We start from the raw sequence: 23,754 nt of genomic DNA on the forward strand, positions 1-23,754 counted from the left end.
CCAGCACAATATTAAGTATCTGATGTGAGTTATACTTACCTACCGAGCATATTCTTATGATAACAATATATTCTCCCAGTGACTGTTTTTAATTAAGTAGGGCTTTATTTAATTTGATTGACTCAGTAACAGTTTTTTAATCTGTGATGGAGTATTTTTATATTCTGGCACAAAGTATCTCAACATTTATTTCTCCACTGCTTCATTATGCAGAGTTAAACCTGGAAGAAACAGTAATGGTCGATACACAGACACGTGCAAATATGAGACACACTTAAAACAAATGTTTGAATATAAAGTTGAGTCCTGCATAACAGTAGTCTCCATAATATAAAGCAGTCTCATGCAAAGCTACAGCAGACAGTGTTGATGTTGAGCAGCAGCTCTATCTGCCTCAGTGCTGTGATACTGACGCGTTGGCCACGCCCCCTGCCTGACTAGAAGCACATGACCAGGCGTGTTTACACCTGCAGTGACAGAAAGACACGCAGCGCCCACTCTGACTGTGTCACTGTCAGGACAGCCTTTAGTTTAACCCGAGATAGGAAGCACTTTTGTCGTGAGGGGTAATTGTTTAGCGGACGCTCACGGGGACTCGGTAAGTATTAGCAAGGCTGTTGTTTTCCTCCAGTCTGTGACGTGAGGACGCTGTCGGCTCTTCCGTAGCAGCAGCTGCTAGGTTAGCATGCTAACGTGTGTCAGACGGTTAGCTCGCTGCTGCTGCTGCAGCATCACCACCCGAGCAGGTCTAAGCCAGATATTATATTATGACACCAACTAAAGAAAAGCATGACGCTTAGAGTTTACTCGGCTAACACTGCTCGTTGTGTTAGGATCAATGTCATCTTTATAGAGCTTCATAATCTTATAAAGTTAAGTTACTGCACCAGTTAGCTATCAGTTACTTGGTATTTGTTTTAGGGGTAGTGTGAGTAGCTGAAGAAGTGTGTTGAACAGGTAAGGTCAGCTAAAGCGTAGACAGCTGAAGAGACATTAAGCTACATTGTATTCAGATAGCTTTTGGTTGATGACAAAGTTGTCCTCTCAAAGTTGTTTTTCTTTATCGAAGCTGTGATCTCTCAGCTGTAACTCTCCTTCATCTGGTTTGTCTGGCAGGCAGCCTGTGCCCACCTGTACCCCAGGAGGGAAGCTACATCCTCGGCCACAGGCTCCAGGAAGCCAGCCCTCTTGCTGTCCACCATGGAAGCTACGGATGTTGAACGTGAGCTTCTTCTCTTTAATGCTCCTCTCTTCTCTCCTCTTCTCTGTCTGCCTCCATTCAGCTACAGTAATGAATGTGCTCTGTTAGACACATTGGTCTCAAACTTTGTTTAGCCATTTGTGTTTCTTCCGTCTCTCTCTTCTTTCTACATTTCACTTTTCCTGCTCAGACTTGTCTCCGTTCTGTCATGTGTTTCCCTCTAGAGGTGACCCTGGCTCTGCTAGATGCGGCCACAGATAAAGACTCGGAGGTCCAGGATCAGGTCAGAAAGTCTATGTTGACTCTGGGAAAACAGCAGCCAGACAGAGTGTTAGCCATGTGTCAGGACTACCTTCTGAAACACCCAAAGGTAAAAACCTTGGTAAAAAATTGCAGCAAACACCAAAGAGTGGTACTAGATGATGGAAATGTTTGTGGTTTTGTTGCTAATCCGTTAAATCTGGAAGAGCCCCTAGTCTGTGGTTTGGTTTCACACATGTACAAGATGTAAATATTGCCATAAATAGCTGTTTATGCACTTATATTACAAAGAGACTCTGACTTTTGTTTTTTTAGTTTGTAAATGTTTTGTCAATTTAATTTCTTGAAATTGTACTATTATTGAGATACAAAGTGACTCATGCTGCCTAATGCAGTCCTGCACTGCTAACATTTTACCTGCATGGGCCTAGAGAATACATAGAATAGGATCAGTCCTCCTGAAAAAAGTGTTGGTAATGTAGCTTGATGTTAAAGTGAAAACATCCCTCAAATTCAGTTCTTTGCCCGTTATTTTACTTGCAACACATTTGCTCCTCAGAAATGTCCCCACAGAGCTCTGAATCAGCTTGTGTCTGTGTGATGCTGCAACATCTTATCACTCTGTATCTCCGCCTCTGACTTTGTGATTATCAGAAGATTGGGAAACATCAACAACATACTGTAGTACAAATGATGTCCTTTTATATTGAATGTGCTGTGTCATATTTTATTTAACTTCTATTGAATATATCTTACTTGGCGGTGCCGTAATTAGTATTTCATTTTGTTTTAGATGTGCTCTTAACCGTTATTCCGTGTCTCTTTTCTTCTTCTTCTTTCCTCGTCCTCCTCTAGCTGGTCGTGAGCCACAGAGTTGTGATTCTTCAAACTATTGAGCTGGTTGTTGGCTGCAGGATAGAGGAGATCAGTTCCCCCAGAATAAAAAGTATCATCTCGCTGGCTTCAGATGAGATGACACGATCAAAAGTAAAACCTCAGATTTTAATCATTCATTTTTTGTTCATTTCGGGAGGCTGATGATAAATGATGTTCCTCACTTTGTTCTCTACGTCTTCCTGGTTCACTCAGGAGGTCATCCCTGATTGGCAGCAGGCGGCCAGTAATATTTTGGTTGCTGTGGGTAACAAGCACATCAATGACATCATGGAGGAAATACTAAGCAAGTTTCAGCCAGGGCTCCTACCGCACTTCTTTGTGGTCCAGACTCTGGCCAACCTTTCTGATTCCAACGGTAAGAGAATATTTACACCCACAGAGACAAAGAACGCACACATTCACCTTGTTAAGGCCATAAGGAAGAACACACACACACACACACACACACACAGGTATTCAGAGGTTGTTGAGAAAGACATAAACCTGTCCAAAAACGGCAATTCCGCCACTCGCACTTGCTGCAGTTAGGGATGCCCAGAGCCACTGAACTGATCAAAACATTGTTATTTGATTAGTATTGGATATTGAAAGCCTGATTTATTTCTAATCCTATGTATGTTGCACTCATTTAAAACTCTCTACCCTACTACTAAAGGATTAGGACGTAATGAACTGCAGGGGATGACATGAACAAATACGTGGTTTCAATTAATGATAACCACTCAGACCCTGCAGCGAGAACAGAATTGCTCCGTTGCAGCCACATTTTGTACAGCATTGAGGACTCAATATGGGCGAATAGTTAATGAGTAAATGATATTAAATTACTCTAATGTAGATCAGGGGCTAAGCAGCATTCTGGTCATTGTTTGTCTGATAACAGTAGCTGTCGTTTGTGTTTTAATAACTGTGAGTCATTGACCAGTACAGAGATGCATTGAAATGATATTTACCGTATTTTGATGCATAATGTGATTTTAACAAAAGATGGATTCCACCTGTGACTACGAAAATCTTCCTCCGTGCTTTTCTTTTAACGCTTGTACATTATCTCTTACTCAGTACAGTATTACAGTGTATGCCTCCCTGCTTTACAGAGGACGTGATAAAACAATAACGTCCCATTGATGCAGTATTGTTCCTTGTTCTCTAGTCTATGGCATGGTACCCTTCCTGAATGCTATTCTGGGCACCTTGTTGCCAATGTTGAGCATGGCCAAACAGGACAACATGAAGTGGGTCTTCGCCTCTGGTAAGAACCTCTCTACAGGCTTTTTAAAATTGTCATAACTGTTCAAATATATTAACCCCACTCCAAACCTCTTTAAACACTATCGCCAGGTACTCTCCTCCAAAAACATTAGCCTCCTTCCATTCACATATTCATGTATTTATTGTGTGAGAAAAGCTGAATGTAAATTGCAAAATTCAATAAAACTTCCTGAATTGTCAAAACAAGTTTTTAAGTTCACTTTAGGTGGTTTTTGCATTTGTCCAAAAACAGTTGATGCTTTACCGTTAAATGGATTATGGAAACGCCTTTGCCCAATTAATTCTGACGTTGCGAACGTTTAACTAACATGACTGATCAGCTGTTTCCGCTGTTGCCGTCTTCTCGTATATACCCATATCTTGCTTGTCTTTGTCACCAGACAGTATGAAACATTTATTGACAGATTTCAGCCTTTCATAGCCTACAGAGCAAACGTAGGACCAAACCACAGAGTTTATTCTCTCAAAACCAGTTGATGGAAATGCAGCTTTTTCACGTATATTTTTTTTTCCGACATTTTAAAAGTTAACATTTGCTTAACAATTGAATGGAAACATGGCCATTGTTTTCTGCTCTCCTTAATTTCCCGTTCCTCTCTGTTTTGTTTGTCTTTCTCCAGCTCTGCGTCATTTCAGCAACAGTATCTTGGAGTACCTCGCCAACCTGGACAAGGCTCCAGATCCCACAGTGAGAAAGGACACATTTTCCACTGAAATCTTTGCTGCTTTTGACATCCTCTTCAATAACTGGTTACAAAGCAGGGAGTCTAAGGTAAGCTCACTGCAGGTCCATGTTGGGGGTTCAGCAAGATGGTTTGATGTACAGTGGACTATGCACCTTACAAAGTCATGTTCAAAAATAAGTAGTTGAGCTGAGGTAAGCCTAATGCTGAGCGTAGCGAGAACCAATGTCTTTTTTTCATATGCGGCCGCCGAGAGAAAAAGGCAGCCACATCTTTGCACTACAGATTAACACCAACAAATGTGATTAAGCTTTCCAGGCCATGACAACTACCAGAAAATCTTTTCCACCTGACCACACACTCACTCACCCACGAGCCTCAGGCATTGCATCACCATACCTGTCAGGCCTTCATATTGTTGGCACACGGAGGTTACAAAAGCAGACTATTTAGTTTAATTGTTTCCCAATTAAATTGTTCACATCTCATCCAGAATTATGAAGCTGTATTAAGTCCTAGTCTAACAATGTAACCTTTGACCTTTTTTGACAACTGGAAAACAAATTATCTCAGAAGGTCATGCAGTGACGGAACATTTGCTTTAATAAAACATGTCTTGTTCTGTTGTCTATTCTTCCACCTGAAAGATGCATTAAGAATAGAGTACAGTCGTACAGTATAGAACTGTGATGAGATGGCCACGAACAACAATGACAAGGAATGACTACAAGTTGTATTGTCTTTGACCAACATGATTATTTATTTATTTATTTATTTATTTATTTGTATTATTATTATTTTGTATGACGTGTGTTCCCTTTTTATCCCTTCTCTATTTACACTCGTCTATTTGTTACAAGTATGAATCTCTGTAATCGAATGTCTTTTCTGTCTCTCTGTGTTCAGTTGAGGCTAACAGTGGCTGAGGCAGTGGGCTCTATGTGCCATCTGATGGCCAGCGATAAGCTGGAGGAGCAGATTCCTAAAGTCATTCCGGCCATCTTGTCCCTGTACAAGAAAAACAACGAGCACTATCTCATCAGCAAGGTGTTTGTGTGTGTGCTGCTGCATGAGTGTGGTGGACCGTTTGTTATGGATTTCATTACATAGATAATTTGTGTTAGCAAACTGTAGACCATCACTCTCCCTCTGAACTGCCTCCTGGCTCTTAATGAATGAATCTCTTGTTTAACGTGCCTCAGCAGCGCTTGTGGTTACACACAGGTTCCCAGTCACAGTGTGTGTAAAATGCTGAATTATATGAGATTTCTCAGAGGTTCATTTTCTGTCTTTTTTTTCTCCTGTCTCCCCTCAGAGTCTGTCCCTAGTGCTCGATGCTTCTGTCAGCATGGGCAGCAGGGTGCTGGAGACACAACTGGACGGTCTACTCTTGGCACTGCATCAACAGGTACATACAGACATACATACATGTATACATGCATGTATACACACATACATGCATATTAAATTCAACACTGCAGCTGATGAGGCATGACACGGATGTTCCAAAAACTTTTCCCAGACATCTTAAAATTTCGATACTATATCTATGAGTTTCTCAAGAGCCAAACTCGATGTTTAGTTTATTCAACCAGTGGCCAAGAGAAGGGCAGCCAACACTCCACCATCACAGAGCCATTGAGTGTCTGCTCGTAGTAGACGTAGGTCAGGAGCGTTTTTGCTCTCACTTTCTGGTTTGTTTCCATGTCAGAATGGTTAGTAAAAAAAGAGCAGTAGGGGTGCCCAGTATCAGCGCTTGAGAAAACTGCATGCATAAAAGACTTACCAACACTATGACATCACATTAGCTTCAGCTGGATCTGTCTGATCTAACCGCTGTCAGTTGCTGGTTCCCAACAGCACTTTCTATCACAAGACTACAAGGCTTCTGTCATACCAACTGTAATGCATGGTCATGGTGCCTTAGTTATTCCTGCTCAGTGACAGACCGGTCCCCCCCCCCCCCCCTGAAACCACAAATCTGTGGGCTGACTGGATTACTCCTTTCACATCTTATATTCACTGCTATCTTTAAGACGTGTCACATGGCTGTCAGAGAGTCGCTGTAGTTAGTTTTCATAACACTGTGACTCAGCTGACACTTGGCCCCATGCCTTGACTGTTGCAACATTTCACCACAATGACTCTGCCAGCGGTATGTGTGTATGATCTGGATTGTCTGGTGGGGAGTATTTCACCACAATGATAGAGCAGCAGTATCTGACAGTTACAGTTATCGTTCCCATTGCAATTATCTTACACAACATCTCATAACTTTGTTTAACACTAAACTGTTGATAGAGTTGATAGCAGTTTGGCAGGTCCAAATTACGGTAGCTGCTTGCGAACGCAAGTTCTCACAATTTAAAAAGGTTGGCTTTTAAACCGGTTCCTTAACAAATGTCTCATTTCTTATATCCAGTTCGTCATAAACTGAGCCCAAGTAAGAGATTGTGTTTGTGTGAAACTTCTCACGTCTTACTTGCTTCCTACTGTATAAAAATAACATGTTTATTCAGCCGCTCCCTTGACGACCAAATAATAGTCACTGCAAACTTAGGTTACAATTTAAAACATGGCTGTCACAGAGAACAGTGTAACCTTTCCTCTCTCTCTCTCTCTCTCTCTCCCAGGTGTCTGCCCCTCTTGATTACAGTAACCCTCCTACAGTCAAGAACCACAACGAGGTCCTGCGCTGCTTCAGCTTACTAGGTACAGCAGCTCTTCAGTTGGTGTTGGTGTTTAATGTGCTCTGTGTTGCCACTACATTAAATCCTGATCATTGATTAAGAAAGTCTGTGGCGACCAAGTTCAGTGTGGGATAGTAGCTGAAAGTTGTCCAGAAGCCTTTCTATCCGTTTTAGTTCTATGGAGTCACAAGACCAGTAATGAGATCATCCATTAGTGTGTGAGACTCTGTGTCCTCCACAACATAATCATATTAACTGTGACAGATGGTCTACTTCTCACCCATTCTCTCTTGTCTTGCTTCTCTTTCCTGCGTTTTGCCCATGTTCTTGTGTTTCTGTGACAATTTAAGCATTTTACATTTTTTAAATTTCTTTCTCCTCTCCACTCCTTTCCCTCTAGCTAACTCCTTCCCCGACCGACTGGTCATGTTTGTTCTTCAGAAGTTAGAGAACAGTAATGAGCGAAACAGGATGGGCTCCCTGGCGGTGCTGCGTCACCTCATCAACTCTACCAGTGAGACAATACACAAACGCATGCATCCCCAACTCATCCCAAACACGCATGTCTGTTACTCCACAAGCATCAGAGATTGATTTATCATAGGTTCATAACTTATTAAATGTGCCCTGAATTATAGTGGGGTCATATAAACTACACAATCCTCCGTTATTTATCCGCTAATCTTCTCTGTGTGTGTCTTAATGTGTTTTTTCAGCGGCCACAATGGAGAGTAAGAAGCTGCTGATTCTGGCCAGCATCAGACAACCAATGGCTGACCACAGCAACAAGGTAACACGCTTGTAGACACCCACGTGACTATTCCGCGTAATCACCAAAAAATATATATATTTTCCTCTTGTTTTATCAGTTAAGTTTGTCCTGAAGAAGTTGTGTTGTTCTGATAGTCATGATGTTGTGATGTCTCACACTCTGTGTCCCAGGTTAAGAAGCGTGTGGTCCAGGTGATCAGTGCGATGGCTCATCACGGCTACCTGGAGCTGGAGGGAGGGGAGCTGCTGGTTCGATTCATCGTTCAACACTGTGCCTTACCTGACACGTATCAGGTACAACTTTTAAAAGTTCAAAAAGTGGATTTGTGTGGAAGTTATGTCTCAAAACCATTTTATTCATGCATGTATTCTCGTGTATATGTGGCTTGTGTGATTGTGGTAGCTTGAGTGGTAGTTTTAGTTACTTTATGTATCTTCCTGAAAGAGAATTACTGCTCAAGTAATTTAAACAATTTTCCTTCTTATGTTCAACAAAGCTAATCAACGACACAAAGTTTAAGAAAGCAATTAAGCCATCAAACACATGTGCATGAGGTCAATAGATGATATGTGACATAAACCACAACCAATGCGCTGTGTGATGCAACAGCTGATGTTGTGCACAGGTGCTTCTTATCTGCTCAAGCTGAAGCCGGGGCTTGCAAATCAAGTTGTTCAGACTTGAAACCTTTTGCATGACAGAAGAACATCTGAGGGGATGGAATACGAAACATTTATTTTTGTGTCTGTGTGTCTCCAGCGAGGCCAGAAGCCCACAGATCCAGAGGAGGTGACTAACGAGGCACTGAGGACGATGTGTGACAACACTCTTCACCTCCTGACCACCACTGTTGGACGACTAGCAGATGTACGTAGACTATCTACTGTCTGGTCTGTTGGTGACTGAGCATATTTATCAAGCTTTAGCTTTACAACAAATTAGTTGGGATTAGAGTGAATTGTTGTTTGTGTGTTTAGAAACCTAACGTGTGTATGCTTCGTTGATTGCAGGTACTATGGCCAAAGCTACTGTACTATCTGACCCCTTCACAGTTCAGCATTGCCACCACTCCTCTGTGTAAGAGTCTGATAGTGCTGGGCAACAAGAAGAAGAATAACCAGGAGCCCAGCTTCAACATAGACTTCACACAGGAAGGTAGGAGGAATATTTACTGACCAGGTGCATCTATGTGAAAGTTATCTGCCGTGTGTGTTCCATGTTAGATGCAAGTCACAAAATATCACAAATGAATTATTAACCATTTTAAAAGTTACCATTCTTATTGTTCTGTGTGATCCATTCCAAGCTAAACGTTTTCTTGTATCTCCTCCAGTCAATCTGCCCTCCCCTCAAATACTTATGCTCAGACTGCTGGTAAGTGAATCCAAGTCTATAACTCACTTTTCAAACTCTCTTTCCTTTTGTGTCTAGAGTTTAAAACAAAGGTTCACTGAACTGGCTGGAGAAACGGATTGTTATTGATGAATTGTAGTGTCAATTGTTCGTCTTGCCAAATAATCCTGCTAAGTCTGAGATCCCCTTTAATGCTTCAGCAACAATCTGTTACTTTATAATAACTATATTGACTTTTAGAGCTACTCTTACTGTTTATTCAACATAGAGGATGCATGAATGGAGTTGCACAGTAATCCCACTAAAGTGGTGCTTAAATAAGTAAAATGTATTCATAATTGATAACATCCTGACGGGTTTGTCTGCATGCGTTTATGCCCTGGTTTTCCTCTGTGTGTCCCAGGTGAATGCAGCGTTCCCATTCAGTAGCAGAGGTCATGGAGCTCCGTCCCTCTCTCTCCTTCAAATCCTCAGCATCAACATCCACCCCAATACAGAGATACTGTGGGATATAGACATACCTCCTCTGCTTTCCATGCTAGAGGGTATGGAAATATAGTAAACAAATAAAGTAATAGTTTTGGAGGAAGCTCTGATTCCCTGTAGTGACACCAGAGACCACACTTAAGTCTGCACTACTTCCTTTTCATTCGTCATGTACTGTAGTTTTCCTCCTCTATAGTGTAGAGGTCTGACTGCGTGTTGTTGTTTCCAGAGTCAACGACAGAGAGCCTGGATAAGAAAGACTGGGATGAAAAGTTGCTGAAGGTGTGTTTGTCTTCTGTTTTTGGGAATATTATCTCATTCCAACATAATGTGTCAGTGTTTTGCATTTGAATAAAACCAAAATGTGAGGATAATGGACAGAAAGATTACTTCTTTTGAGCTCGTATTAGATTTCAAATATTATATAATTCCCATTTATTGTGCATTAATGGTTTAGTTGTCCGTGTTGATGTTGGAAATATTGAATTGTCATTCTAAACAAGATGAAATTGTCTCCAGCTCTTGTCTAAAACCCTGGCTACAATTGAGGATGACAAGTGGGTGGGTCAGTTGGCAGCTGAGGCAACAAGATACCTCTCCACCTATAACAACGCCTTAGAAGAGAAAGTAAGTGCTTTCAACAGCTTTTCCACCGAGCAAACCGATTGCTTTGTTGTAGTTACCAATGTTAGTCCAGTGACATTAAATGATGGACATGGTTTTGTGGTTTGTCGAGTTGCTAAACTCACGCAGAAAGCCTAATTTAGAGCTTCAGGTTGGTCATAATTTGTGTTTAAAAGAGGTCATCCGTTGAGGCACATGACTTCCTTAAACAGAGCCATGCCTCCTCATTACTCCGTATATTTGTACACAGTGAGGTGAACAGTTCAACTCACCCCCATCAAAGGGTGAAGTGTAGATATGTTATGCTTTTTATTGAACAATAGTATGTCAACATCTTGACAAAGGTTCAGAAGTGGTTGTAAATTTGGATAGTCAAGTTGTTATTTTCATGACACCCTGACATGATCTTATAACTATTGACAAGGAAGACTGTACTTAGTACAGTTGAGTGCATATGGTGAATAATATAATGAGCCTTTTTCACTCTCTCTCTAGAGTTTCCTGTATCGATGTATAGGAGTGACTCTACAACAGTGTTTCAACAAGGAGCTGGTTAAAAAACAGCTGCAGGAAATCCTCCTCACGGCGCGACACAACGATGCTGTCGAAAGAGAGGTAACGATAGATAGGAAAAGCATCTTCTCAATGATTGGCTGGATTGTTTCACACCTGGACAAGTTAACGATCTCACTTGTCGTGTCTGTCACCTGTATCTATCAGGGAGTTGCAATTGGTGTTGGTCTGTGTGCCAACAGCCACCTGGAGGGAACTCTGGCCAAGCTGGAAGAGTTCAGCAAGTCAGATGCCTTCAAGAAGTCACCAAGCATCTTCAACCTTCTCAAGGTACTTGGAACTTTTATTATGTGTTGGGTTACTATTGATGGTAAACAGAACGTACGTCATCTTTCTTCATCTCGCCTTCCTTTCCTCTCCTCAGGAACGTAATGATGTTGAGGTAGAGAAGGTGAAAAGCACTCTAATCTTGTGTTATGGTCAAGTGGCTTTGAACGCACCTCCAGAAAAGATACTGACCCGCATTGATCAAGACATCCTTCGCTGCATCAGTAAACACTTCAATACCAAGGTAATGTAAATAATAGGGTCACATGGCTTTGTTATTAAAGAGGGAATTTCAGACAAATAATTTGCATTCAGAGAAAAAAAATTACACTGACGATGGCAAACAACTGTAGCAGGTTGTACTAAAAGAGATGTTTATAAAGAGGAACAGGGCTGATTGTCATGAAAACACATTCCAGTTGGAGTTACAATAGTTTTCTATATTCCAACTGGATCTGTTGTATGATTTCAGCCCACTCAGTGCTCATCTATGGTTGCTAGTAGGCAAATCTATACAATCAATACAGATTTCTTGCTACATCTGCGTTTCCCAACGTTGCAGTGAAATGGACCCTCTGACGTTGGTGTGAAACGTGGCCACATTGAAGCCAGCACTGACCCTTGTACTTTGTGTGTTTGTGACATGGATTGAGAGTAAATGGTGGAAATGTTGTGGTAAACATGTTGCGTCACACCTATTGGGATTTGTCCTTCTTGGCTGAGTCAGCATTATATTAACCTGAAGTCCTGTTTTTGTGGCAGTGCAATGTCCAGCAAATGTAGAAAGAGACAAACAGGTGGGAGGTTCTTCGCACTAATAGACGTCTCAGAACTGTTTCTAGTGTGGGGATTTTAACAACAAGAGCAAACGGAGAGTAACTATAACAAAATAATGCTTAAAATATGAATAAAATACTTTAATTAGACACACTACAACCAGTAGATGTCTTTAAAGTTGCATAAAGAAATGACGTTAAATGTGGTTAACATGAACGCCGGAAAAGCAGTCTGCCTTTATCTACACATTAAAATAGCGGTTTGCTTTCCACAGCTGCTTTATGCTGAAGACAAATCTGTTCTTCAGGTCAATAAATCCCTGCAGCCGTCTGAAGGCAGCAGGACACACACGTGTGGGTCAATCTGCAGATTTGAGAAATAATATTACACACAGCCGTCTACTGTGCTCACCTTAATTAGATTACATGTAAATAACTCCAGAATGACACAAAATATCCACACACACACACACACATCAGACTGGTCAGTTATAACTCAATGTTGACGTAAGACGTTGGATTATAGCGGCTCACATCCTGGTCATGTTTTATACTTTAAATGCATTTTGATTCAAATGCTGCTCACATTTTAAGATATGATCCAAAATAGCATGTGTGCTTGGAGACGCACACGCAGTGCGCTTCAACACCTATTGCTCTGTGTTTGTCGATGCGCTTGTGTGAGAACAATAGTGCCTAGAAACTTGCAGGTAAGGCTGCTGTATTTGTATGTGCACTCATGATGATATCACCTCTATTTCATGCAGGTTCTGGGGATTAAAGTAGAGACAAAGGTATTGTCACAGGAATACAGGGGCCGTCTCTCTCAGTTTTCTTTGTTTTACTTTGCTCGTGAACTTTTCCTGCCTTTCATCTTTCTTCCTCTTCTGCACACATTGTGGTGATACTGTCACTAAAACCTTTACTGAAACTCTTCAAGCCAAGAAAACAAAGCTTCATACAATAACCGTACAGTAACCATCATTAACATACCAACAAGGCCAACTGGGGTCATAGTTAGTGCTGTTGTGCAGAAAATGATCAGTTGGAGCAATATTGATCGGAAAACACAGACCAACACTAGCGCTGCAAGTTGACTATCGCTGTCCTCATTGTACTAAAATGCTCCACCTCTGTGAAATGTAGCTTTACACCAGTTTCTGTGGTCCGCTTGAATTGAGTCCTTTACAAACGATTCCAGCCAATCTTCACCAAGTATCAAAGCGTCTTTTACAGTGTTTGATGGTGGATTATCACTCTACTGCAGGAATGTAAAAGCAGTGACATGGTTACTAGATGGGGTTTCCAACCTTGAATCTAAAGTGCTTTTTGTTTTTCATAGCAGCCACGATTCCACAAAAGCCTCGTGTTGTTTTCTTCTGGCCATGGCTGAACCCAAATATAATGCAAATCATTTTCAAAATGTCCTTTTTTAGTGGCATGCATTACTAGCAACATGTATTTTGCTCTTTTTAATAAGGCTGGTTTACAACAATTTTCAAGTGAACATAGTAAAGTATCATCCCTTTAAGATCCGTCTTCATACGATCTAAACACGATGTTGCCTCCTTCCTTCTTTCTTCTCTCCGTTGCTTAATGGTGGATTGTTCTTTTGAATTCTCACAAATGACCCGTGCTGAGTGTAAAAGGGCTTCTGTTATTTCTTGCTAACTCTTTTAACAGCTCTTCTGTCACTCCTTAGAGCAGAGCCTGCAGGTGGTGTGCCGTTCAACCGATCTCTAATCTCTAATCGCACAACTCTGATTTTAGACATCTCTCCATCCAATAGGCATGCAGGATCAATCAGCAATGTCGCTATTGGATTGATTCCATTGATTGATGGACTGAGTGGATTGATTGCTTCATTGTGATACCGCTGGAATGATTTTGGTTTGTGTTTGCTTCCACTCAGTCGCTTGTAGAGTTGCATCTGCTGAGCCGGTGCTGCAGTTGGCCTTGTTTGCATTCCTGACAATTTGGAAAATGCAATTATCTAATTGTCTTCATATTTAGAGCCTACTTCTCCTCCTGACCTGAATCTCATGATCTGTGTATGCCCTCTCATTTATCCTGTTTGTCCGTCTTGTGCATCTTGTGTTGTGTGTGTGTGTGTGTGTCTTCCCCTCGTTTCAGGACCTGACTATGAAACTCAGTTTGATCCAGAGCATTGGGCTCATAGCCAGAGCCATCAGTGAGTGTGTGAAGAAACAAGGCTACGTCTTCTCTCGCAAACAGGAGCTCGTTACCATTATGCTGGTCAGTAGTCTGTCATTTCAGTTTGTTAAAACGAGTCATAAATGTTTAATTGCCGATAAAACAACAATGTTTTTATTTTCTGTTCTGTTTTCTTGCTGTTTTGTCTGCGCTGGTCAGGATTTTATCAAGGCAGAGCCAGCTGATTCGTTGAGGACTCCAGTGCGCCATCTTGTGATGACCACCTTTGCCGACCTAATGTATCCTTCAGCTTCAGTGGCTACGTTCATCACAGGCAGCTGTGGTATCCCTGCATTCTTGCACTGGAGGTTCTGTCATTTCCGAGTGTTGTTTTTTCTTTGACCTTTAGTGCTTCAGGCCTCTGGACCCTGCGCTGAGTGAGAATGACAACTTTGACTTGCTAAAGGTTTGTGTGAACAGTGTGTTCTCTCTGCCACCCGAGACACACACGCCAGAGAAAATGAAAGAAGAGGAGACGCTGGACCCCAAGCAGAGAAAGGTGACGTAAATCAGACCGAGATGTGTTCACAGTATACTTCACCAATGTGTTGTATATTTGTCTTGTGTCATTTTAACGCTCACAGCTGTTGTGCAACATTTGTCAAAGGCTGTCATGTTGTCAAACTAACGTGTCCTGGTAAATATGTACAGGCATTGTACAAAGACACGTTGGCTGCACTGCAGGAGCTGCTGAAAAGTGTTCTGGCCAAGGATCCCACTCCTGATGGCCTGCAGAGTGTCTTCAAGGTGAAGCTTGGTGTTTCAGATTAATCAGCTCTTTAGCTTAAGTATTATTAAGTCCCAGTACTGTTTGTATCACCACATTATTCTGTTTTCTAATTGTGCATTTGAAAAAGCAACAACTGAGGATACAAGTGGTGGCAGCCCTTGTCGTCACATGTCAGCATATTGCTGAACAATAGCAAATCCTCATTACTAATTTCTTGGAAATTTCCAACATCCTTAACTCTATAGCTTAAAATAAATGTATTTAAGTTTTGAGTTACTTCTGGGGCTACATTAGTATAAAGACTTTTTCACGTGTGTCTCTCCGCCTTTATTCATTTAACTCGTTTTTCAGCTGTCTAATTGAAAAAGAACAACTGGCTTCAGTGAACTGTCGTGCATCGAGAAGGAGCTGTGTTACGCTGCAACACTGTGCAGTCTGACACAATGTATGTTATTATTATTATTCTGTGCAGCACATTGAATCGTGGTTGAGCTCCGGACAGGACCACGAGAGAGAGAGAGCTGTCACAGCTACTGCTCACATGCTGGCTTTCTACCTGGATAACCTGACTGTCAAGGTACACACACACACACACACACACACACTCAAACGTATATCTGCATGTCTTGTTTGTTTTATTTCTGACAACTTAACTATCCCGGACACACCCCAGATCTTAGTTTTGATCATGGGTGAATTGTAACTCATTCAAATCTAAATGCTCCAAAGTATGACGCGTATTCAGCCATTGAAGGTCACTAAAGTATCCCGTCAGTGCGGATGCTATTTTGTCTTCACTTCATGTTAAAACCGACATTTTGTGCCTTTCCTTTCTTTCTGTAGAACATGGTGACTTTCCACAACCTTGGAGCTCTGCTGGGTCGACTGTCTCCACGATGTTCCGACCCTCACCCTGCCGTACGCATGGCTGCCGTGGACTGTATCTACTCTCTGCTTTACATTCAGCTGCGCTATGAAGGTGCAGAGACACGGAGCCCTGACCTTTCACCTTTGTCATTTTATTTGCAATCACTTAATAATTGTTAAAACGGTGGTTAATATATTTCTCACTCGACCTAAATAGTCCAGCTTTGACCTAAAATGTTGAAGTTTTTTTGTAACGCTTGCTGTTTTGACTCTTTGTGTGTAGGTTTCTCCCTAGATTATAAGGATGACGGTGTGGACAGTCTGTTGCCCCTTAAAGACCGGTTAGATAACCCTGACCATTCAGTTCTATATAAGACCTGCTCCGACCTCACCAAGGTACACTTTGTACCACTCAGCAAGTCTGTCTTCAAAAATCTATTACCTGTACTGCTTCCTTTCTGTTTCCTTGCCCAGATAGATTATTGTGCCCTTTAGTGACGGCACTCAATGACAAACCGTTCAGTTGTTTTGCTTTTATTCTGCTAAACTCGGTCCACCTTAATATAGTCGTACAAACATTGTTACCTCTTTTCTTTATGTTCATGTCAAATTAGTATGAGCAGTCGTAACCCATACAGTGAAACCGTTCTATTGCGTCTATTCCTGCGTGTGTCAGGTGATGAGTAAGCGTCTGCCTCAGGAGCAGCTGACGACGTTGGTGTTCATGTTGTTTGAAGGGCTGGTCGACAGTCAGGCAAACTGCTGCAGAGCCTCATCTGTCATCATAAATACTCTGCTGAAGAACAGAGGAGGAGGACTGCAAGAGCTGGTAGCAAACACACACACACACACACACACACACACATATGCTTGGACTCTCACACAGCCCTTTGTTTGCATCTGCTGATTAATTCAGTTATTTCACACACACACACACACACACACACACACACACACACACATATCTGGAATACCAAACACAGTGCTTGTTTGTATGTTAGGTCCCAGAGATGCTGGAGGTGCTACATGTGCGTCTGCAGAACATCACAGAGGAGCAGGTATGAACACACATCAGTGTGACAATATTCAGCAAAGATATTCATTTTTTAATAGCTTTTTTTGTTATTCTAATACTGTTTTGAATAACCGACTCACCCTTGTGTGGGGTATTTTGCAATAATGATCTGCTCATTGTGTAATTATATCTTAACCATCTATGAGCTATACCCGCTTAACATGTAATTGAGTTGCTCTGTAAGACCTGTTTGTTACTGTACCTGTGTTTAGGTGAGAGTGGCGGTGGGACAGACCGTACTAATCCTGGCTTCTCAGCATCTACAGGTTGTTATCAATGCACTAGTTAACCAACCACTCCCTTATGACAGGTATAGTCACAAAGCCTATAATTATATTTACTACCTAACACATTAAACTCAGTAACCGTGTTCTTTAGAGTCTGAGTTGCTCATTTTGTGTCTTTCGCAGGACAAATAATTTCACTTGGAGTCAAGTGTTTGTGTTTTCAATGAAAGACGCTTGAGTTTTTGACTTTTTCTGTCTCTCTGGCCAGCTGGACCAGTGAGATGTGGATGGCCCTGGGAGCAGACCCCATTGTAGCCAATCAGATCATTGAGATGGTGATTGAGAAGCTTCTCATCATGGCGCCCTACGTAGACCAGAGGGAGTCAATGATGAGAGGAGGGACCAAAAAGGTGGCCACCAGTCAGCCGCTAGCTGTAAGTCACAGACCCTCTCAGACATGTCGCTAAATACATCACACGTGTATTAAGTTCTAGATAAAGATTATGGATTATATTCATGCATGAGTCCTTTTATTTCAACTCAATTCACACAATTCTGTTTTTCTGTTTGCAGATGACATGTGGTCTCAAAGAGCTGTTGATGAACGGCCACACTCAGGAGCCGGCAGTCAGCCTGTTTCCTCAGCTCTTCTCCTGTCTCACTGTCAGACTGGGAGCAAGTGTCGGGGTTTCTGCACCGAAGGACAACAACACTAAACAAACTGCCTCCGTCCATGTAGCAGGGTGGGCATCTTCTTGAACTAGTAACTATTAAAATCTGGTTCTAAATTCGGTTAGTTTCAGGTGTAGCTAACATTTTGGTGTCCTCCTTTGCGTGATTCAGGGTCGCAGCCGATGCTCTGCGGATCTTGTTGGCACGGGCCCAGTTAGATGAGGTGACTAAAAGACTGGATGAAGATAACACCTGGGACGCGATGAAGGAAGCAAATACGCACATTGCTGGAGTTACACTACTGGCAAGGTACGTACACACTCGCTAAGCTGGATGGGTCCAGTTTGAGATCTCAATCAGAAATTCACTACAGATAAATGCTGGATCAACGGATTTCTGCCAAGCTGCTCATCAAGACTGTTGTGATAAAAGTGACTTGTATATTCAAAGGTATTAGAAACTAAATGTGTGACGCTCAATGCATTTATCCATTTGATAAAAGAATATGTTAGGGACATGAGGACATGCCTGTACATTTCCTCTACTGCATTCCGCTCTTGTTTCTCTTTCTCTCATAAAGAAAATATGTGTCTAAATAATGAATTCCCCCTTTTATATAAAGCCTGTTTAAATGTTAGTATGTTTGTCTTGTGTGTAGGGCAATGGCTAAGCATGCTGGTCCCAGGTTGCCCTCCATCGTGGAGTGTCTGTGTCCCTCCTTGAACAACATCTACGAGTGCCAGAGAATCACCGTCACTGCTTTCTTCTCTGAGGTGATACACCATGAAATATTGCGTCATACTTATTTAAGATGATAATATCAAATCGGCTTTCATTGACCAACCGATGAAGAACATGAATAACCCGTCGTCTCTCTCTTTTACTGACTCCAGCTCTTAAACCATCACGTGGTGACGGAGTTGATGTTGATGGATGTGTTGATGAACAACATGATGGAGAGGATATCGGATCCCTGTTGCACTGTCCGCATGCTGGCTGTTCGGGGGCTGGGCAATATCGCCGGGGGATCACCTGAGAAGGTACAAGAGCACATGCTCCGCTGTTGGTTCAGGGTTAGATGAGTTTTCCGTGCGTCCTCTTTTCCTACTCTCACTTCCTTCTCCCACCAGGTGAACAAATATGCCAAGGAGCTGCTGGCAGCCATGAGTTCAGGCATGGAGGAGAAAGACGATCCAGGTCAGTAGACATGATTGATTGCAGTGATTCCTAAAGCTTAGAGTCTAGTGATTTGGGTTTAACTTCCATCATGTTTATCGTACTACGTGTTTCAGCCTCTCGTCCTGGATTGGTTGTTTTTTGTATAAATGCTCTTTTTTTGTTTCCTGCAGGTAAGCTGATTACCCTCGAAGCCATGTCGGGTCTTTCCAAAGTTCTCCTCTATCTGGACCAGAAGAACGTCCACTTATTGGTGGTCTATATCTTCATGAAGATCAAACCATTCCTGGAAAGTGTAAGTTTCCTTTAAATCTTTCAACATGTTTTGTGATGTTATATATTGTGACGATTATTTTCAGAGTAATCAAAAGTATCTAAAGTTGTGTGTTTTTATATTTTGTGTCTTTTTAATTATTCAGAGCTGAGGTTTGTTAGTCCGTTGAGGCTAGAAGGTGAAGTTGTTTCCCCACACACACAGACGCATGTAACGCTAACAGTACTGTTCTGGCTCTGTGCTCAACCAGGAGAACGACGAGATCCGCTGTGCTTCCATCCATCTCATGGGGAACCTGTCCAAGTTTGGCTCAGGAGAGCCAGTGTTCAAAGACCAGATCCACAATGTCCTGGTCAGCCTGCTGTTACATCTGGTTGACCCAAACCCACAGGTGGTCAAGGTAAGTAGGAAAAGTGCATTCATGTCAGGGTTATTATCATTAATAGAACTGGGACAAAAGTAAGTTATATAACTACTGTATTGTTTCATACTAATGTGGATCTTGTTTTCTCATCTGTCCAGGCGTGTAAGTATTCAATGCGAGTGTGTGCTCCGGTCGTGGGATCAGAGCAGATCACAACCATGTTTCAGAACCACCTTCACGATGAGAAGAGTTTGCACTATGGAGAGTTTATCAATGACCTCACCAAGTACCTGGTGAGACACACACACACACACACACACACACACACAGTCAAACATAAGCATGGCTGAATAAGATGAACTCTGTAACGTCTTAAAAAGTATGAAATGTATTCAGAAGTTTCTTTGTGAAATGAGTTTGACTTTTTTCATGAAGGTTGAGAAACAATGTTACAGAAACCTGAGCAAAAATATCTAAAGTCGTTGTACATTTACTGTCTTTAACACAAAGTGAATTTAAGGATCAACCTCACAGATTATTTGCAAAGTCAGAATAGATGATAGTGTTGAATTACATTAGAAGTGCTTATTCGTGTTTGACGTTCAGTGCATGTTTTGTGGGTCATAGATTCAGGACTTTCCAGGCATGCTGAACTTTTATCACATATCAGTCATCCAGTTCTTCAAGAGCAACTGGGCTGAGGTCAGAGCAGGAGCGGCCATGTTTATAGGTATGACTGCAAAATGAACATTTCTGTCAGTGAACCTGACATGGGAACCTGTATGGGTCAGAAACGGTGTGTTCCTGTTGTATATGACGTGACCTGATCATAAGGTTTGTGTGTTTCAGGGTTTCTGCTGGGGAATCTTCAAGAGGAGCATTTCTCCCACCTCAACATGTGCACCATCACTAAAGGTGATTCACTGCACAACCTTCTCTTTCTTCAGATTATGTAAACTCATTCTGTTGTACTGACTGTGTGTGTGTGTGTGTGTGTGTGTGTGTGTGTGTGTGTTCATCCCCAGGTTTGGTGATGCTTCTCCAAGATCCAGATCCTGTGGTGAGAATGAAGGCTGCTGAAGCCATGGGACGTTTCCACTGACACACACACACACAAAGACAAAGAGCTACAAACAAATCTTAGTCACCACTACGTAAGAAAAAAAAATACAAGGAATATTTAGGATTTGGCCCACTATTAAATGTACAAATACTATAACGTATTCAAATATCGCAACTGCAACCTTCATTAAAACCAAAAACAGGGACCAAAGCGGGAACAAATGCGGAGCCAGAAGCCAAACTGTCAGATTTACCGATGTAACGAAATCATACAAAATGAACACTGGTACTTATTCATACGCACACATGCGCATATATTTAGCAGTTAGCAGCTTTGCTAAGCTTCTTTTGACACTTTACTATGGTACTTGAAAGGAAGTGTTGATTCTTGTGATACTTCAGTGACCAAAGACTGTGTTGCTCCGTACAGATCGACGACGTCTGCAGTGTTTAGCGTTGTGTCGGTGACAGTACCAGAGGTATACTTCTGCTCTGTCAACATGTACCATGCGCCTAGAAGTTTCTAATGCAACAGTTAAAAACACTTGAGTAAAATGTTTTTTTAGAATAAATATAGTTTCTTCAAATATTATCTGAAAAATATAATAGTAATGCACATTTAAAGTGCATGACAACAAATCCACATGACTCTGGCTGGTTGCTGGTGCGTGTGTGTGTGTGCGTGTGTGTGCGCGTGTGTGTGTGCGCGTGTCGTCATACCAGCATTTCATGATAGTGTTGTGGATGTTAGTTTCAGTTATACTCTCTTTCAGAGATTTCAGAGATAGTTCCAATAAAGAGGGCTTGGTTTTTGTGTTTAAAGACCCTCCCTCAGATTGCGTGTGCGTGTGAGTGTGTCTGTGAAGGATGTAATTGAAAGAAAACGGGATGGTTACGATCTCATCGCAGTGTCCAGTAGTCCAGATCATCTAGCTGACTTTGTTAAATCAGCCAGCAATAAACAGACGGTAACCACTTTTACTTTTTACTTTAATAACCAATCTGTAACAGCAGGACTTGTGCTCATTTATGATTTATGCTTGCAAGTGTCCACGCAGCCAAAGTGACGTCACACCATCAGACATGGCGGCCCTTTGCGGGGGACCTGTGCGGCAGGAGAAAATTGAACATTTTGAGGTGCTTTAAAAATGTTGGTTAGCCTCGAGGAGAAACCCGCACGGAGTTTTAAAGATCCAAATGTTTCCTTTCCGTGCGACCGTCCTTGTGAAAGAACAACCCAGGCTTAATCGTCCTGTTTTTGGAGCAGGACAGTAGCTTAACATGTGAACTGGCTTGTTCAGAACAGAGTCAAGACAGTTAAGCAAACTACTCTTTTGAACCCCATTAACATGTTGGTGCCAAACTCCCCTCCGTTTCTAAGCCGTGATGATGATGCTGTTTGTAAATCACAACCAGCACTACAACTAAATGTCCACACTGGACACTTCCTGGTGTAACAATAATTCCTTTGGTCCACCTCAGGCGGCTGCTTTGACCACTTCCTGTTTAATCTGCACACCGTTTATGATTCAATTTCACATTACAGGTCACATGAGTGTTCAGCCATGTTGTGCAGGAACGTTAATTACCACCAGAAGTTTTCCAGACATCTTGTGGCAGCCATCATAAATACACACACCAGCCAAATGACTGATCAGGATCATTTTAAAGTGGGGAGTATTTCTGTGAGACCTAACTGAGAAGTCTGAACCAGCCAGTTCCAGCCAGTAAAACCTTTAGTCACCAGTGTTGTTAGGCAGAGCAGACCAGTGTAGCCATGCTGAAAACAATTTGTGCCAAATGTTCATAGAGATGCTGTAAATGATTTCTTCTCTCTCACTTTGAATGCTCTTAATGTTGTTTCCAGGTCGTTATCGCATTACATCTTTGAGTTTGTACAGTTTTAGACCACAGTTGTAGGTTTGCAGACCTCTTACTGTCGTGTAAATATGTGTGAATGTGTATCATGTCTGTGCACGTAACTTTAACTTTTATGTCTCCAAATTAATTCACTCAAATGCCAACAAAGAAGGATGCAAAATAATCTATTGTGCATCTTCATTTAAATACATTTGGTGACAGATCATGTCCAGTCGGGTGAAAGCAATACATTGTTTGTTCCTAGAATAAATGAATATATGTATGTTCGCCTTAAATATTTCTGTCATGTAGTCCCTGATTTAAGAACCAAAAGGCAAACAAGTAGCTGAACCTGTTTATTCTTTTTTTTTTCTTTTTTTTTCTTCATTTTTCTTCACCAGACTCAAACGTTTTTTTAGTTTTTGCCCTTAGATAACTGAAAAAGATGCTTTATATCGTTTTTTCGGTTATTTCAAGTGGAACAGAAGAGTAAATGTTCCCCATAATGAGTTATTCGTGGGTAGGAAGAACGATTTAAAAACCCATTCATACTGTAGATTTATTAATCAAATGTAAAAGGCTGCTATCGGTTGTATTGGATGTTCTACAAACAGGGACTCGTGGCTTCTAACACTATGGTTTGGTTTAAGGTGAATGGCAAATAGTAATCATTAATGTTGAGTTTTAAAAGCTTGAGTTTCAACATGAGCAGCCTTGTTGGATTGATTCAATTAATTTATCTTTTACTGCTCCACAAAGATCTGCTGATATTATTACAAAAATGAATACTAAATGCTTTTCTGGGCCGCTGATCAGACTCGATAATCATTTTTAAGTTATTGCCTTCAGGCTCTGGTAATTTGTGCACTTAACAAAATAGTGCAATACTCCAGATAATGGTTATTCTACTGATATGATTTTTTTCCCATGTCATCTACTTGTTTTTCTTTTGTGTTTTTATTATGTTTATTGCTGTTAATGAATGTCTCTGTATGTTTGACACATGGCTACATGTTTGAATGTGTGCATGTCACTTCTCATGTGTCGCTGGACCAGAAGACAGAGTGGATGATTGCAATCAATGTATTTAAAATAAAGAAATAAAAACATCCATTAAAAGTATTGATGATTTCTTTGGTTTTTCTAAAATTGTATATGTCTGACGTGAGTGTACTTCTCTCTGTATCCATATGAGCGCAGTAAAGAGCAAGGTATTGTGATCAGACCATTTCAATTCATGTCACAATAGATTAGATAACTTAGTTTAAACACACGGGTTTAACAATTAGTCAAACAACGCTCTCATCCTGTAAATGCAGCATATTTCCATCACTGATTTATATCAGTGTATATATATATATATATATATATATATATA

General features: G+C 41.4%; 1 protein-coding gene across 3 annotated transcripts; it reads left to right on the top strand.

Moving 5' to 3' along the window:
* Positions 1 to 462: 462 nt before the first annotated feature.
* On the top strand, positions 463 to 23,498 carry mroh1 (maestro heat-like repeat family member 1). Of its 3 annotated transcripts, none has more exons than XM_076081360.1 (45): positions 463 to 598; positions 1,117 to 1,222; positions 1,426 to 1,571; positions 2,318 to 2,449; positions 2,552 to 2,714; positions 3,513 to 3,611; positions 4,252 to 4,403; positions 5,221 to 5,361; positions 5,630 to 5,722; positions 6,948 to 7,026; positions 7,405 to 7,518; positions 7,721 to 7,794; positions 7,947 to 8,069; positions 8,536 to 8,643; positions 8,787 to 8,931; positions 9,110 to 9,150; positions 9,533 to 9,674; positions 9,845 to 9,897; positions 10,135 to 10,242; positions 10,735 to 10,854; positions 10,960 to 11,082; positions 11,177 to 11,323; positions 12,623 to 12,649; positions 13,989 to 14,111; positions 14,229 to 14,308; positions 14,427 to 14,568; positions 14,721 to 14,816; positions 15,272 to 15,376; positions 15,643 to 15,778; positions 15,950 to 16,062; positions 16,343 to 16,495; positions 16,668 to 16,724; positions 16,954 to 17,051; positions 17,237 to 17,402; positions 17,542 to 17,711; positions 17,812 to 17,949; positions 18,299 to 18,413; positions 18,534 to 18,680; positions 18,771 to 18,837; positions 18,990 to 19,111; positions 19,341 to 19,490; positions 19,613 to 19,747; positions 20,082 to 20,184; positions 20,304 to 20,369; positions 20,480 to 23,498. In XM_076081360.1, the coding sequence occupies exons 2-45, from the start codon at positions 1,201 to 1,203 to the stop codon at positions 20,554 to 20,556; spliced, it is 4,911 nt and encodes a 1,636-aa protein (XP_075937475.1). In that variant the 5' UTR covers positions 463 to 598; positions 1,117 to 1,200; the 3' UTR covers positions 20,557 to 23,498. The 3 variants fall into 3 exon arrangements, with proteins under 3 accessions (XP_075937475.1, XP_075937478.1, XP_075937477.1); XM_076081363.1 differs by having other exon boundaries at positions 1,426 to 1,484; XM_076081362.1 differs by lacking the exon at positions 12,623 to 12,649.
* Positions 23,499 to 23,754: the final 256 nt, after the last annotated feature.

This window comes from Anarhichas minor, unplaced genomic scaffold (genome assembly GCF_050575085.1).
Source record: "Anarhichas minor isolate MPS153535 unplaced genomic scaffold, ASM5057508v1 ptg000080l, whole genome shotgun sequence".
Classification (NCBI taxonomy): domain Eukaryota; kingdom Metazoa; phylum Chordata; class Actinopteri; order Perciformes; family Anarhichadidae; genus Anarhichas; species Anarhichas minor.